The sequence below is a fragment of the Monodon monoceros genome, unplaced genomic scaffold (assembly GCF_005190385.1).
Source record: "Monodon monoceros isolate NGI ecotype Baffin Bay Population unplaced genomic scaffold, NGI_Narwhal_1 Super_Scaffold_8, whole genome shotgun sequence".
NCBI classification, from domain to species: Eukaryota; Metazoa; Chordata; class Mammalia; order Artiodactyla; family Monodontidae; genus Monodon; species Monodon monoceros.
The window spans coordinates 70662643-70674725 of NW_021703785.1; the positions used below are offsets into that span (position 1 = coordinate 70662643).

A 12083-nucleotide genomic window follows, 5' to 3' on the forward strand; every position below is an offset into this window, starting at 1 on the left:
CTTCTCATATTTTCTCAGACCCTTTCTTTTTCTCTTCTGGGACCCCTATGATTTGAATGTCGGTGCGTTTAGTGTTGTCCCAGAGGTGTCTTAGGCTGTCTTCATTTCTTTTCATTCTTTTCTCTTTATTCTGTTCCACAGCAGTGAATTCCAGCATTGTGTCTTCCAGGTCACTTATCCATTCTTCTGCCTCAGTTGTTCTGTTATGGATTCCTTCTAGTGTATTTTTCATTTCATTTACTGTGTTGTTCATCTCTGTTTGTTTGTTCTTTAGTTCTTCTAGATCTTTGTTAAACATTTCTTGTATTTTCTCAATTCGTGCCTCCGTTCTATTTCTGAGATTCTGGATCATCTTTACTATCATTACTCTGAATTCTTTTTCAGGTAGATTGCCTATTTCCTCTTCATTTATTTGGTCTTGTAGGTTTTTACCTTGCTTATTCATCTGTGACATATTTTTTTGCCGTCTCATTAAAAATTTTTTTCTCTGTTTGAGTGGGATTATGTTCCTGTCTTACTGGTTGTTTGGCCTGAGGTTTCCAACACTGGAGTTTGTAGGCTGTTGGGTACAGCTGGGTCTTGGTGCTGAGATGAGGACCTTTGTGAGACCTCAATCCAATGAATATTCCCTGGGGTCTTAGGTTCTCTGTTAGTCCAGTGGTTTCGACACAGAGCTCCCACCGCAGGAGCTTCAGCCGGACCCCCCGCTTGTGAACCAAGATCCCGCAAGCCACGTGGGGTGGCAAAAAAAAAAAGAGAGAGAACAATAACAAAGTAAAAAATAAAATTAGAGTAGGAAACTAACAGGTATGTTAGAAAGACTATAAAAATAAAAATATAGATGAATCAACAACCGGAAAGTACATCAGTACTGCAATAGTAGAAAAAGAGGAGGAGGGAAAAGGAAAAGAAAAGAAAGAAAAGGAGAAAAAAGAGGGGGAAAAGCCCTTGGCTGTGGAGGGTGGGGCCTAAGCAAGGGCGAGGTTTGGGTGGTGGGCAGGGCCTATTCTTAGGACCCACAGGACTGGAAAAGGCCTTGGGGCTGTGGGGGGTGGGGCTTAGGCTGAAGGAACAGAAGGGGCCCAGGCGTGCCCCCCATCCCTGGTCTCAGAGGGCCAGAGACCTCACCTGGGAGCCCAGCAGGCTTCCTGGGCTCGAGTGGGCTGGGCAAACGCCCTCCTCTCCTCTCCTGCTCCTCCCACCTGCCTCTCCTGTTCTCCCCTCGGCCTCCCTCCTATGCCCCCGGGACCAGTGCGGCCAGGGGGAGGGGTGGGCCCTGGAGGGCAGAGGACCGGCCTGGGAGCCCAGCAGGCTCCCCGGGCCCGAGTGGGCAGGGCACACGCCCTGCACTCCTCTCCCTCTCCTCTGGGAGGGTCCCTCCCATCTGCCTCTCCTGCTCTCCCCAGCCTCCCTCCTGGCCCACGAGGCCTGGAGGGGGCTTTGGAGCGGGGGTACCAGCCTGGGCGCTTAGCAGGCTTCCCGGCGCAAGTGGGCCAGGCCATTGCCCTCTGTTCCTATCCCACTCCTCCCGAAGGGCCCCTCCCGCCTGCCTCTCCTGATCTCCCCGGCTTCAGGGGCACCGATCCTGTCTGGCTTCCACTTCTCCCGCTTCAGTCCCCCGACGCCCTACCGGTTCACTTAGGGGTTCCTCCCGTCTCCTTGGGCGTCAAGGTCCCCACAAGTGGCTGGCAGGCACCCTAGTTGGGAGGCGCTAACTCGGCATCTTCCCACACCGCCATCTTAGAATGTATTTTCTGGAGTGTTCTTAAATCAATCTCCTTCCATGTTATGTTAAAAACTTCCCATTCTGTATTCCCAGTGGATGTTATCTCTATATTGTTTTAACCGCTATTGCTTTATATTACTAATCATTTAGATATCCCTTGGAAAGAATCTATTTTAATTTCAGTAATGGATTTTTGTTTTTAAAATTTTCATTTATGTTACCTCATCACAGCAGAAGACACTATAGCACTGTGCTCCTGCACCTGGTGTGACAACAGTTGCTCCATATATATGTTGTCTCTGATGACAGGGATATTTGCATTGCATTAATGATTATATGCTTAGTCTTTACTGTGTTCCAGGCACTGTGCGGAAATTAGGGATAATGAAATAAGACAGACCTCGGCCCTCATGGGGCTGACATTCTAGCGAGAAAGACAGACAAACAGTTACGTAAGATAATGTGTCATTGCTACAAATAAAAGTAAGCAGGGCAAGGTGGTAGAGGATGAGGGAGTTGATAAGTGGTGTGAGAGCAGAGATGTGAAGTGAGAGACAAGTCATTTGAAGATCAGAAGCAGGGTTGTTCCAAGCAGGTAGAACAGAAACTGCACTTGCCCTGAGTGCTTGAAGGACAGCAAGAAAATTACTGCAGGTAGAGAGGAGTGAGATGAAGGTCAAGTCAGAGAGAAGGAAGGGCCAGGCAGCTCCCGGTTTATTGTGAAAGCCACGGGAGGCCCCTGGAGGGCTCCGCTCTGCATCAGAAGGTCCCCTGGCTGCCGGGGGCCTGGCGGCAGGAAGGGGCGCCCATGGGCAGCGCGAGAAGCATGGCGACTGGCCTGGAGACCCCTGCAGTCGCGGAGGTAGGAGACGAAGCCGTCTGCTTATGACGGTTGACTCCTGTCAGCTCTCCCTTGTTTAGAAGAGTTTAACACACAGGTTTGTGACCTAACCAACTGAGTTGACTCAGCTGGATCATCTAAGGAGGACTTGAAGTCAGACCAGCTGGCTCGAGGCAAAGTGCATTATTCACATTGTTGTTTGGGGCCAAGTTTATTCTTCTCATGTTGTCTTAGCTGTTCCAACCCCTGTTGTTTGTTCCTTCATTCATTCACTCAAGAAATGTCAGGCGCGTCTAATGTGTGGCAGGACTGTTCTGAGTGCTGGGGATACAGCAGTGAACGCAGGAGGAAGGGTGCTGCTTCTCAGGGAACCTGTATGTGCACAGCAGCATTTCAGGTGCTATGGAGAGACACAGATACAAAAATATAAACACATATTCAAGTATTCATCTTCCTCAAGCGAGGAAATAACTAGTTGTTCACAAATAACAGCTATTAAATAGATTTTAGTAAATAATTTCTCATATTCATTAATCCTTTTTCTCCAAAAGAGCATGAAAGATATTTTGTATGATGAAAAGCTGTAGCTATTTCTGAATTATGAAGAAAACTTACTTTTAGGCAGTGATTCAGTTTCCCTCTTTTATTTTTTTTGCATTGATGTTACAGCTGTACCAGGACTTTGATAGCTTATACGTTTCATATACGTTTATTTAATATTGACATTGTCTGTCTCTCCCGCTAGACTGTCAGTTCCTCAGTGTCGGGAGCCATTTGTTTCTACGCACCTTTGTAGTCCGAGGACTTAATCCAGTTCCTGGCACATCGGGGGTGCTTACTAGATATTTGTTGGATGAGTGAATGAATGAGTGAATTTGTTTAATTTGCCAAAGCAAGTTTGAAGTCCGCCTTGCCCATTATGCTGCTTTGCAGAGAAGAAAGCCACCCATAAGAAAGCTGAGAGTTTAGAAATCAAATATAATACAGTTTACAGGGATTGTTGTGAGGCCATTTAGTCGATGATGTTTGGATGTTTATGTGGTCTTGGTTCATGTTTAAAACTACAGTGGCTGCTCTTAGTTTAGGCTCTGCAAGGTTCTGGTATGTTCGGTTTACTATGTTTATAGAAAATGGATGATAATATTTAAAATATTTTAACAAAATAGAGTATTTTCTGATTTACTTTGCATCTCATTTGTAGAGCATTCAGGTCAATTGAGGTATTTCTTTGAATATGATGTCATTGTTCTGTATTAAAGGAACATCCCCCCCCCAAAAGATATTTCATCTTTTAAAAAAATAAAAACATTTGCATACTTCTGCTTTACAAAACATATTTGTTTTGAGAAACATGCATGTATGCTAAAATACTTTAAGAGGGAGAGTGAGTCTAGCTTGTGGCATTAAGCCATCACTACCCACTGTGGTGAATTATTCATCCCTCACCCTAACCAGGCCCTTAGCAGTGGTTACAAGTCTTTCTCCTGGCCCTCTCCCATCATCCCTCCCTCTGTATTCTCCATGACCCCCCAGTCTGTTTCCACTTTGTTCAAGACCCCGAGATCGCCTCTAGCATAATCTCCCTGCAGTCCTCGTCTTAGTGGGCCTCCTGAGGTTGGTGATTCTAGTTTTGTGACCTGGGGAGGGGTGAGTGAGAGATGGAAGCTCTTGGTTTTTGAGGGGCCCCATTCACGTCCAGGAGCTGCCTGGACACAGAGCAGGTTAGGGCAGGAGTCGGGGTGGATGGAGAAACCATGGGTCAGGCCATTAGTGGGCGAGGGGAGGCTAGCCATGACCACAGAAGGGTGAGGGTTAAGGGTAGGGTGGCCAGACCTTACGCGCTTTCTTGATTGAGGGAGAGTTTTTATATGCAAGTGAAAGTGTCGTGGTTTAGGGGTGGCAGCAGGAAGCTAGAAGATGCCAAAGGTTGAAGAAATGGGGAGTTTAGAACAGAAAGCAGCTCTTAGAAGGAACAGCAGACAAAGGGTTGCGAAAGAAGAAAATCCCAAGGATGAGGAAGGAAATGAGGTACAATAATAGTGGCGACTAGGAGACTGGGGTGAGGGGCAGGGTGGTGCTCTTAGGGATGGAGGTTATTGCCTTGAGAGGCAAGGGGAAAAGTCATTGACCTCAGTTACCTCAGCTTTGGCATAAACCAGTCCATTGGCGGCACCATCTGAGGGTTCCGAGCATGACTTGGCTTGATCTCGGAGACGGAGAGGATGGCCGGAGGGTTTGCAGAGGTGCAGGCGTCTCACGGTGTGGGTGGTGTGCAGTGACGTCTGCCGGAGCAGGTGGTGGGAGTGGTGTCAGATGCTTTGGATCCACTGTCCCTCGTGGGCAAAACCCAGAAGACACAACACGCAGTACAGCAAATTAAAGATCAGTTAGAGGTTAAGTCCACATGGACTAACGCAGGAACTCTTAGGACTCAGGGCTTTTATTGTTCTTAAAAATAACATAGGGAGTTTGTTTAAGGCTAATCATCAAACCCCTCAGGACAGACTTACAGCAGAGAAGTGAAGTGTGGCTCCAGGTGCAGTCCTAGCATCATTGTGTTGGCCTGTGACATGCCCGTGACCAGAGGTGGAACCACAGGATGGATCCAGACAGTCTTGCTCTAGCACCTGCATCTTAAATGTGATACTTTTCAAAGATCTTTTTTGACACCTAGATTAAAATCATTATTTTCTTTTAATATTCATGAAAATGAATATTTTCACTTGCTCCCATTTTATCTTTATAATAACCTTGCAGAGGAAGATGGTATTCCATTTTAGAGACAGGAAAATCAAGACCTTTTTCGTTACAGTGGGGTTGAATGTTTTTTCATGTGTTTTATTTAAACTTTTGAGTTTTGTTTCTATAAACTGTTGATTTCAAGTCCTTTGCCAACTTTTTATTTTCTGTTGTGTTGAGATAAACTCTTTATATTATACGTTGAAGATGTTAATAACTTTCAGGTTTCACTGTTTTTAACTTTTTCAATGAGTTCTAATGCATGGAACTTAGTTTTATGCAGTCATGTCTGTAGCTCTTCTAAAATGTAATTTTTTAATTCCTTTTATTTTAGGAAGGCTCTCCTTAAATTTTCTTCTCAATTTCTATTCTATCGTTTAAAAAACTGTAAACTGTGAACTTCCTGGCACTTATTAAATGTTTACGGAAGCTCTGAAGGTGAAGCTTCCTGACTGGGTGGTCATCTGAGTGCTTTTTGTTGGCTGGACCGCGGGCGCCTTGTGTGGCCAGGTGGCCCCGGCTGCCTGTATGTGGCTCGCTGGGGCCGGACGGCCTGGCTTGAATCCGGGCCCTGCCGCTTCCTGGCAGTGACTTTACCACTTGATCCCCTTTCCTCGCTTGTGAAATACCGTTAATAGCAATGTCACAGGGCATGAGACCCTGCCCCTGAAGTCCTTCCTCTTCAGGCTCAGGGTGCGTGATGCAAGCACAGGTCAAGCACTTAATGTTAGCGACCCTCAGGTTTCCACGACATTTACTTATTCCTGTAACTACAGGAAACGTTCCACAGAGTTACAGACCTCACATTTGGAAGGGGCCTTAGAGATTCTCTGGATTAAATAGGTAGTTCATGATGCCTTTGTTCCCTAAGCCTGACTGCACAGCAGAGTCACCTGGAGGAGCTTTGAAAAGTGCAGGTTCCAGGCCTCATCTCTGACTTAATCAGAATTTCTAGCATGTATGGCCCAGTATTTTTTAATGTTAACAACTTCCTCTGTGGTTCTTATGCATTTGCGTTGGCACTGCCAAGAGGTTGTCCAGCTTCTACTTTAAAACTTTCCCTGTTGGGACTTCCCTGGTGGTGCAGTAGTTAAGGATCCGCCTGCCAATGCAGGGGACACTGGTTCGATCCCTGATCCGGGAAGATCCCACATGCCGCGGAGCACCTAAGCCCGTGCGCCACAACTACTGAGCCTGCTCTCTAGAGCCTGCGAGCCACAACTACTGAGCCCACGTGCCACAACTACCGAAGCCTGCGCGCCTAGAGCCCATGCTCTGCAACAAGAGAAGCCACCGCAGTGAGAAGCCCGCGCACCGCAACGAAGAGCAGCCCCCGCTCGCTGCAACTAGAGAAAGCCCGCGTGCAGCAACAAAGACCCAATGCAGCAGCCAAAAATAAAAAAAACTTGCCATGTTGTAATATTTGTGGAGTAATAGATTAAATGAGTTAATAAAAAGCGGTTGTTTCTTATCTCCTCAGTACATTATGTGTGAGGATAGGTTTTGCTCTTTTCTCATTGACCTATTAGTATTCTTTTAAAGATTCCCTTTCATCGTAACTCTGTTTTCTCCAAATTCAGTCATAATGTGTATATGTGAAAGATACCTATTTCTTGTACATTACTCTAACAGTTCCAAACATTTTACTTAGCTCTGATGGAATACTGTTCTTTTTTTTAGTTTAGTTTTTTCATGAAGTGATTAATTCTGAAATACGCTTATTTTCAGAGCTCTTTGACAACTACATGCAGCAGGATGCCCACGAGTTCTTGAATTACCTGTTGAACACGATCGCCGACATCTTACAGGAAGAGAGAAAGCAGGAAAAGCAGAATGGTCGTTTGCCCAACGGGAATATTGACAGTGAAAACAACAACAGCACACCAGACCCAACGTGGGTTCATGAGATTTTTCAGGGAACATTAACTAATGAAACCAGATGTCTTACTTGTGAGACTGTAAGTATATCATAAAATTTCGTGTAGAACAAATCTCATCCATTATATGAAGTATTCTTTGAGAGTGGGTATGAGAGATGAACTGGGAAGTTGTAATCCTCAGGTGTAGAGTATATGACTGTGACAGATGTGCCTCTCAGTCGTCTGCTTGTTAATAGTGAATACTGAGGTGGCAGAGAAACACTTGCTGCTGTTTGAACTATTTGAGTTTGTTTCACTACAAGAGACCGTAGAGCCATATTCTGGAAATTATAGTCTTAGTTGAGCGTGTAAAACCTACAGGTCAGGGAAGTATATTAATTTGTTGCTTCTTTTCCTACAATTATGTTTGTTGTTTATGGTTGGAATAAAAGCTGAAGCCTCCTGTGTACACTTAAGGAGGGAAACTACCCACTTGCTGGGTAGTTTGTAAAGATGAGCAATAGGTAAATCTCTTGAAAACGATTTACTCGTAGGGTCGGATAACGCAGGCCTCCTGTTAAGTTCTTACCTTGTTCTCCCTTGACGAATGAAAGGTCAGACTCTCACTTAGGCACCTTTATCCAGTTCTGCCACTGACCCCCTTTACAGCACAGCCCCCTCTCAGCACAGGGTCTGGTTTTAGAGTTTAGTGGTTTGCGTCGCATGTGGTCACCATGCTTCCTTTAGCCTCCTGCAATCTGGAACATGTTCATAGTCTTCTTCTCTTTTATGATACTTACATTTTTAAAGACTGTGCCCCTCCCCCTTTTAATCTAACATTCCTCGTATCAAGTTTGCCTGATGTTTCCTTCTAATTAGATGCAGGTTGTGCATTCTTTTTTCTTTTCTTTTATTAATTAACTTTTTATTTTTGGCCGCGTTGGGTCTTCTTTGCTGCACACTGGCTTTCTCTAGTTGCGGCGAGCGGGGGCTACTCTTTGTTTTGGTGCGCGGGCTTCCCATTGCGGTGGTTTGTCTTGTGGAGCACGGGCCCTAGGCACACGGACTTCGGTAGTTGTAGTTGCAGCACGTGGGCTCAGTAGTCGTGGTGCATGGGTTTAGTTGCTCCGTGGCACGTGGGATCTTCCCAGACCAGGGCTCGAACCTGTGTCCCCTGCATTGGCAGGCGGTTTCTTAGCCCCTGCGCCACCAGGGAAGCCCCGGTTTGTACATTCTTGGCCGGAACAATTCATAGTTAATATGTCCTCGTCAGGATATCACATACAGGCACACAGTTCCTTCTGCCCCTCGTTGGTAAAATTAATTTTGATCTCCGATTCACGATGTTGTTCAGTTTCTCCACTTCATAATGACTGTTTTTTATGCCCTTGTAACTAGTAGGGAGACTGTGGGAGACACAGATACTCTTGTTCCTCATCAAAATCTCCTCCCAGACTTAGCATTCACTGATGATTTTTGCCCAGTCCAGTCTTTACTGTGATGGTTGTACTGCTAGTTTTTAATAGTGGAGGAGAGTAGCGTGGTCAACTAGAAAAGAGTCCACAAGCTAGAAAAGTAAGGGAAATGCTTTATGGATGTTGGAAAGAATAACGTAGTCTACTCGGTTAACTGAATCAGATAAACTTATACTGGCAGAGACTAATAAGGAACTCTTTTTTTTTTTTTTTTCTTTTTAAATAGATTTAAGAAAAATGGAGTGGAAAGTACAGAGAGTTCCCACATTGCCCCCCTCCCCACTTCCCCCTAATGGTAACATCCTTGGCATTAGTAAGATATATTTGTTGCAGTTGATGGGCCAATGTCGATACGTTATTATCTGAAATCCATAGTTTACATAAGGGTTCATTCTTGGTGCTGTCTGTTCTTTGATTTCTCTTTGTTTTGACAAACGTATAATGATGTGTCAATCACTGCAGTATCCTGCAGAGTGGCTTCACTCTGTGCTCCACGGATGCCTGCTTCCCTCCTCCTCAACCCCTGGCAGCCGCTGCTTGTTTTCCTGCCTCCATAGTTTTGCCTTTTCCAGATGCCATGTGGTTGGAACCGCAGAGTATGCAGCCTTTGCAGATTGGCTTCTTTCACTTAGCAGTGCGTATTTGAGGTTCCTGCATGTCTGGTCACAGCTTGACAGCTCATTTCTTTTTACTGCTGAATTACGATTTATTGTCTGGAGGTACCAGAGTTTATCCATTCACCTACTGAAGGACATGTAGGTTGCTTCCAAGTTTTGATAATTATGAACAGAGCTGTTATGACCGTGCATGTGCAGGTTTTTGTGTGGGCATAACTTCTCAGCCTCCTTGGTCAGTACAGCGCTGAGCACAGTTGCTGGATCGTGTGGTAAGAAGAGTATGTTTAGTTGTGTGAGGAGCTACCAGCGTGGCTGCGCCATTGCACATTCCCGCCAGCTATGAGTGACAGTTCCTGTTGCTCCACATCCTGATCAGCGGGTGCTGTCGTCAGCGTTTTGGATTTTAGCTGTTCTATTGTAGATGTGTAGTAGTGTCCGGTTGTTGTTTTAATATGCACTTCCCTGATGACATATGATGTGGAGCATCTTTTCATGTGCTTGTTTGCCATCTGTACATCTTCTTTGGTGAGGTATCTGTACTGGTCTTTGACCCATTTTTAAAATCAGGTTTGTTTGTTTTCCTGTTGTTGAGTTTTAAGAGTTCTTCGTATATTTTGGATACCAGTCCTTTATCAGGTGTGTCTCTTGCAGAGATTTCCTCCCGGTCTGTGGCTTGTCTTCTCATCCTCTGAACCGTGTCTTTGGTAGATGAGAAGTTTTAAATTTTAAGTATTAAATTTTAATTTTAATAAAGTCCAGTTTTTTACTTCATGGAAATGCTTTCGATGTTCTTTAAATGCTTTTGGTGTTGTATTGAAAAGTCATCACAAACCATCAGCGGGTGTAGAGTTGTTGCGAGTGGGAGGCCCCGGGAACCGAGTCGGAGGTCCCTCCCATTGCATCGCGTCGTCTCCTTGCACGTAGGAAAAATGATGACTAAAGTTCTGTCCTACTCCAGTTCAGATGAATAAATAGTAACTTCATTTTTATAAGATGATTTATGCATAATTCAAACAGAACATTGTTCAATTTTGGGGGAAAATAAAAGAAAGTCATAAGTGAAGATTACAGTTCGGCATTTTGGGCTAAATTTTTTTCTTAAATGATAAAACAATACAGATATCACATCCTTTGCCAAACATTCTCATTCAGTCTTGGCCTGTGTTTTTTAAGAAATAGTGTATATGGTACAGTTTGTTTTATGCTTCACAGTATTACCAAGATTAGGAGAAGTAATGGAATTTCACATCACACTAGCCTTTGCCAGTAAGAAAATCAGTCACAGGTGCACTTCGGTGTTTTACCTCTACATATAATGAAAGTTATTCATTCAGTGTCCTTTTGGATAACTTGGGGGGAAAAGGATTCTTTTAATTATACTTAATAATACTAATAATAGAGTGCACTTAATTCTATCATTTTGGAACAGTGATTAAAGAAATCAAAGGTTGTAAAGCAATTATACTCCAGTGAAGATGTTTAAAAAAAAAGAAGAAATCAAAAGTATTTCCCTATTTTTACAGATAAGCAGCAAAGATGAAGATTTTTTAGACCTTTCTGTTGACGTGGAACAAAACACATCCATTACTCACTGCTTAAGGTAAGTGCAGTTATTTATTTTGACATGTAATGACTGTCTTTGGGTTTAGAATATTTTTAAATGAATACATAACTTTCTGGTATAGACACAGTTATTTTGTGTTTTACACAGGGGTTTTAGCAACACAGAAACTCTATGCAGTGAATACAAATACTACTGTGAAGAATGCCGCAGCAAACAGGAAGCACACAAACGGTAAGTCAGTGTTTTTAACATTTATAGTGATTCTTTGGCAGTGTTGTGGATGGGCTTTTCTAGCTGAAAGCGATCTATGACAATTTGCGATGAGAAAACATTCTTTCGTCACCAACAGCTCAGACTCATTAGGTAATTCCTAGATAAACAGTATCCAACTCTGTACCCTCAGGTGACTTTCTGCATTTAGTGATTGTTTAATAATCATAAACCAATACAGTTAAAATATTTTGCTTTGAAGCTTTCTTGATAATGTAGACTTCTTCTTGGTGAGGAAGGATGAGGGGAAAGTACTTTACTCACCCTCACTCTAGTTTCCACTGTTCCTACATAGGATTTTGTACCTTCCCTCAGTATATTATTATGAAGACGGTATTTTGGTATCAAGGAATTGAATCATCATCCTGATTATTTTACTTTTTATTTTGGATCAAGCTCAGAAAAGTTGCGTGAACAATACTAACAGTGTTTTTTTTTTTTTACCCTAAACCATTTGAGAGTGAGTTCCTGATATGATGTCCCGAGATCCTGGCCACTTGGGTAGCTGTTTCCTACCAAAAAGGAAGTCTCCTATGTACTGTATCCATCCAGGTCAGGAAAGTAACGCTGATGTGTTACTATTATCATAGACCTTATTTTAGTGTCACCAGATATCCCAATAATGTCCTTTATAGAAAAAAGGATCCAGTCCAGAATTACACATTGCATTTAGTATTCATGTCTCTTTAGTCTTTTTTACATTTAGAACAGTTCCTTGGTCTTTTCTTGACTTTCATTATCTTGGCACTTGAAAATTACAGATTAGTTATTTTATAGAATGTTCTTCTTTGGGTTTGTCTCATGTTTTTGTATGATTAGGTTCAGGTTATGTATTTTGGGCAGGAATCACACAGAAGTGATGCTGTGTTCTTCTCATTGTGTTCTTTTAAATGGCACACGATTCTCATATGTGTCAAGTGTCAGGGTTCCCAAGACACTCCTGGATTTGGTGACTGACTAGAAGGACTTGCAGGACTCAGCATATATAGTCG

The 12083-nt window shown here is 43.5% G+C and overlaps 1 protein-coding gene across 1 annotated transcript in view; it reads left to right on the forward strand.

Annotated features, from left to right (window-relative positions):
- Window positions 1–12083, forward strand: part of USP12 (ubiquitin specific peptidase 12) — a 48541-nt gene that overhangs the window by 24744 nt on the left and 11714 nt on the right. The window contains exons 4-6 of the mRNA XM_029210320.1: window positions 7035–7264; window positions 10781–10857; window positions 10969–11052. Of these exons, the coding sequence (XP_029066153.1) occupies window positions 7052–7264; window positions 10781–10857; window positions 10969–11052 (374 nt within the window). The 5' untranslated portion in view covers window positions 7035–7051. The remainder of the gene's footprint in view (window positions 1–7034; window positions 7265–10780; window positions 10858–10968; window positions 11053–12083) is intronic.